Consider the following 4,753-nt stretch of genomic DNA (forward strand, 5'->3'; position numbering starts at 1 on the left):
AGGAATCAGCCAATCTCATCCAATTCCTGCCTTTCTCCCAACCAATAGAAACGGCATGTTTTCAAAACCCTTCTTTTCCTCTTCAAATTAAATTGATCAGTACGCTTTCGTTTTATCGTTATCATCATACCTGAAGGGATATATTGTCCTTTAAATAATTGGCTTCCTCATATTCCTACTTTTGCTTTATTTTGCCTTTCCCTAAAGTATGCGTGTACGATCTACCAAAAACCCCTAGTAATCTGGAATCATGTTACTTGAATGAAATGACTATTACATGAAGAGCCAAATGAAAAAGGGGCAACCCTGCCCTCTAATGGCCATAGTCTAGTTCAATGTGTAAATGGCTTTTAGGGCTATGGAAACCCAGCCAAAACTTGGAGTTTAGCATGCTGGGCTTGTTAACGGGATAAAGAAAATATTCAGCTGTTACATCCATTTGTACTCCATGAACCAGTGAAGCTTTGGGTAGGAGGAGAAGGGTATGGGAGTGGTTGTGGAGATGTGAAGGGAGATAAGTGAATACCAAAAAGTTGAACGGTAATCCTGCTACTACGACTGCAATCCTTCCCAGCACAGATTGTCTGGCTTTCCAAACTGCAAACCTGGTTTTGAAAGGACTTTTTTCAATTCATTAGTGGCCCACCGCACAACCTTGACTTTGACCCCTTTTCAAAAAGGATCATCGCTTGAGAAGATGGCGAGGTTCTGAATGCCGCACTGTCCTCGTCTCACAAAATGGCGGGGGTGGAACTGTGCGAGCCCATCCAGCTGTATAACATCTTGAACCAGGCCAGGAAGGCGTCCAGACTGGCGGAGCGAAACTACTTATGTTTGATCGACGCGCGAACCAAGCGGGAGTATGACGAAAGCCATCTGATCACGGCCATAAGAATGAAACAGGATCCTTCTGGCTCATACATCGTTCCTCCTTCTGCCAACCTTGAATACGTCAGACACTGTGTGGTGTACGATGGCACGACCAATTTATTGGTTGTTGGTGATGAGATGGATGACGCTGCGCAGGAAGCAGATGAAGAAAGAAACGCCAGGTTTGGGTGCGCCATGCTCTGCGCCATGCTCCTGCAGCGGTACACTCGCTTCCCTGTCCAAGTCCTGAGAGGGGGATATGAGTGCTTCACTGCCTCTTATCATTTCCTCCAGACCCAGAAGATTTTCTGGATGCCTCGGGAATTAGAAGACGTCCTGCCCTACCCAGTAGAGATAGTGCCAGGTAAGCTGTACATGGGAAACTACATCCAAGCTTGTCACCAACAGATACAGAAGGATCTGCACATTCAAGCCCACGTCAATGTCTCTGAGGAGGTAGACACGTTCTTCCCTGATGACAGCGACCAAGTCCTTCACATTTCAGTCCCCGATTCTCCTGAGGCTGACATGTCACCCTTTTTTAGCGACATCTGCCACTTCATCGATAGCCATACAAGTCATGGTGCAGCCTTGGTTTTTTCCACCTTGGGCATAAGCAGATGCAGCACCGTTGTCATTGCCTATCTGATGCATTCATGCAGGCTGTACTTAAAGAATGCTTGGAGTTACCTCCAGAGGTGCAAAAGCAATATCCGGCCAAACCGGGGGTTTGTGCAACAGCTGTCTGAATGGGAGGCCCGGCTCTACATGGCAACCATCACCAATATCTCTGAACCAGGTTACTGACCAAAGGTCAGCCGTAGCTTGTCTGGCCTCCAGGTTGTTGACTTTCCAGAAAGTTGTAAAAAAAACAAAAAAACCTCAGTTCTAGAAAGTTTTTTTTAAACCAAACCTGAAATTAATTTTCATGGGGTTGGGATACATATGAGTTTTGTTGGTTTGGTTTTTAATGTTCGACTAGTTGATTATTGCTTTTAGCTGTCCCATTTAGTACTGTGGATATTTATGGTTATATATTTTTCTGTTGCTTTTAGTATTATGAGTGGTTTTATTGTTTTAGTATTATCTGTTGTTCTTTTTAATCTGTTGCATTGTTTTACTCTGTTGCATTGTAAACTGCCCTTGTTTCAGAAGAGTGGGAATATAAATTTCTTGAATATTTATTTCTTGTGTGCAGGGGCTCTCTTTGGCAGTCAGCTTGCTATGCTATATGACATTGTAGTCAGTGGTATAATCCAATAGGTGTTTTCTCCTTGGGAAATCGTTTAGTCCAGGCAGGGATTATAACTATCGAGGGAACAGCAGACACACTTTGAGATACCACTCAGGAACTAATGCCTCAAATGATCCAGAAGAACTGAGGCAAAATGTAGAGGCTACCAGCAAAAAGATACTGGCTCAAATCCTATCCGCTTCTCCACTTAATCTCATCCAGTTTCCCTCTTCACTAGATTCCCCCTTCTGTCTATATTCTGCAGTTAAAAAGGGGTCCTCCATGGTTAAAAAGGGGGCCCTCCTCCCTCATTCATCAGCAAAAAAGCTGCTCAGATCCAACCTACTGACTTTATTCTTCCCTGAGTTTGGGCCTAGCTTCTCCTGCATTTTTTGGATAGGAAGCATTTAGTAGCTTCTGAAAGGAGTGACCCTTACCAACTTACAGTGCTACAAAACTGCTGTAAAGCTGCCACTTAAATCTTTACAGTAGCAATAGCAGAAGCTGAGGTGGTGGCTAGGGTACCTAAGATACAAGCCATGAGTCAGTAAACTCAAGCGCTGTTTATTAAAACTATGAGTAAGAGACTGTAGTATTTGACATTACCTTGGGATGCTTAAACCCTTCTTGTGTGTAAAGCACAGTCAAGTCACAGCCGATTTATGGCGAACCTGTAGGATTTTCAGAGGTGGTTTGCTATTGCGTCCCTCTGGAGAGCATCTCTGGACTTCCTTGGTTGTCTCACATCCAACTGCTAACAAGGGCTAGAGTTGCCAACCTCCAGGCACTCTCCTTTCCATAGGAACAGAAATCCCAGAACCAGGCAAAGAACCCTCTGGGCACTGGTCCTGATGCAACTTGTGGATTGTTTCTTGATCACAGAACGTGTGTGTTTGTAGAGAAGAGAGTGACTTCTCCTCCCATTAGTGGTACCTTGACATTAATCCTTCGACACAAGATGTGAGGAAGGATTTTGAAGTAACTTTTATAAGATTCTGACCAGACATTTGTACAATAAAAAGAGACATCTCTGGGTTTGTGTGACAGCAACTCTATGCTTGCCCTAGCCTGGATGGCCCGGGCTGGCCTGATCTCATCAGATCTCGAAAGCTAACCTGGGTCAGCCCAGGTTAGTATTTGGATGAGAGACCACCAAGGAAGTTCAGAGTTGCTATGCTAGTGTAGCCAACCTCCAGGTACTAGCTGGAGATCTCTGGGATTACAATTTATCTCCAGCCAATAGAGATTAGTTCACCTGGAGAAAATGGCTGCTTTGGAAGGTAGACTCTATGGCATTGAAGTCCCTCCCCTCCCCAAACCCCACCTTCCTCAGGCTCCGCCCTGAAAATCTCCAGGTATTTCCCAAACCAGAGCTAGCAACCCGACGCTACATAGAGGCAGACAATAGCAAACAACCACTGGACATCTCTTGCCTTGAAAACCCTACTGGACTTCATAAGTCGGCTGCGACGTGATGGCATTTTACTAGGGTTGCCAGCTCCAGGTTGGGAAATACCTGGAGATTTTGGGGTGGAGCCTGAGGAGGGCAGGGTTTGGAGAGGGGAGGGACTTCAATGCCATAGAGTGAAATTGCCAAAGCGGCCATTTCCTCCACCTGGAGGTTGGCAACCCTACATTTTATGCAGACATGGTTATGTCTCCACTTAGCCCTAGACAAGCTCAGAACATTGGGTGTGTGTGTATTTTTTTGTGTTCTCTTTCTAGATGATTTCTTTGTGGTGGCGAACCTTGTTATAGGTGCCTACGCAAACACCTACACATGACAGGCTTCTCAATAATATTCTTCAAGCACCGCTGACAGGGCAGTTTTATGTATCATCCTTTTAAGGTGTGCCCATAAGCTGTGTTACTTGTACACTGCAAAACAAAATACCTGAGGGATTGCATGCACGCACGTGTTTCCTGTTCGTTTGATCCATATGTATGATACTTGTGCATGAGCCAGGGAAGCCAGGAGCAACCATAGCTTCTTGCCACATCAGACCCTGAGACAAAGAGGCGTGTGCAGGTCCCATGATCCTCAGCACAGCCTTTTTTGGGTGGTCAAAGAGGATTCCCTCCTTCCTTTTTCACCAGCACTAAATTAGTTGGATCTAACCCAACATTTTTGTGGAAACAAAAGGCCAGAAGATAGAAATACTGTGATCCTTCTCTTGAACACATGAAGCTGCCGTAGCAGCAGCTTATTGGTATATCCAGGTACATGAAAGTCAGTATTATCAATTCAGACTGGCAGCAGCTCTCCAGGGTCTCAGACAGAGGTCTTTCACATCACCTTCTGCCTGGTCTTTTCAAATCGGGATTGAACCTGGGACCTTCTGCAAGCCGAGCAGATGCTTTACCACTAAGCCACACTCCTTATTGAGTGAGGAACCCATTTAAATATTCCTGTGGCATTAATGCTTTAGCTGGAGTTGGCAAAGCCTAAAACCAAGTATTGGTGGAATTTTGTCTTGTTGTCAAAACTATGAACAGTTTTGGATACTTAAATTTTGTCCAGTAGATGGCAGAGTTACACCAGGCTAGTCTGAAAATGCAAAGTAACCACACAGTCCAATTCCTCATCAGTGAGCGTCTTGACCACTTACTTACATTGTAAGCAAAGGAACATTTAAGCGAATACCTCCC

General features: G+C 44.9%; 1 protein-coding gene across 3 annotated transcripts; it reads left to right on the forward strand.

The window, feature by feature from the left end:
- Positions 1 to 738: 738 nt before the first annotated feature.
- On the forward strand, positions 739 to 1,677 carry LOC130484112 (serine/threonine/tyrosine-interacting-like protein 1). Of its 3 annotated transcripts, none has more exons than XM_056856993.1 (2): positions 739 to 996; positions 1,027 to 1,677. In XM_056856993.1, the coding sequence occupies exons 1-2, from the start codon at positions 739 to 741 to the stop codon at positions 1,675 to 1,677; spliced, it is 909 nt and encodes a 302-aa protein (XP_056712971.1). The 3 variants fall into 3 exon arrangements, with proteins under 3 accessions (XP_056712971.1, XP_056712972.1, XP_056712970.1); XM_056856994.1 differs by having other exon boundaries at positions 739 to 913; positions 1,202 to 1,677; XM_056856992.1 differs by having other exon boundaries at positions 739 to 1,677.
- The last annotated feature ends 3,076 nt before the right edge of the window (positions 1,678 to 4,753 follow it).

Source organism: Euleptes europaea, chromosome 11, assembly GCF_029931775.1.
Source record: "Euleptes europaea isolate rEulEur1 chromosome 11, rEulEur1.hap1, whole genome shotgun sequence".
NCBI classification, from domain to species: domain Eukaryota; kingdom Metazoa; phylum Chordata; class Lepidosauria; order Squamata; family Sphaerodactylidae; genus Euleptes; species Euleptes europaea.

What these genes read in the sequence shown, in the direction of transcription:
- LOC130484112 (XM_056856992.1), top strand. Translation starts at nt 739, where the DNA reads ATGGCGGGGGTGGAACTGTGCGAGCCCATCCAGCTGTATAACATCTTG.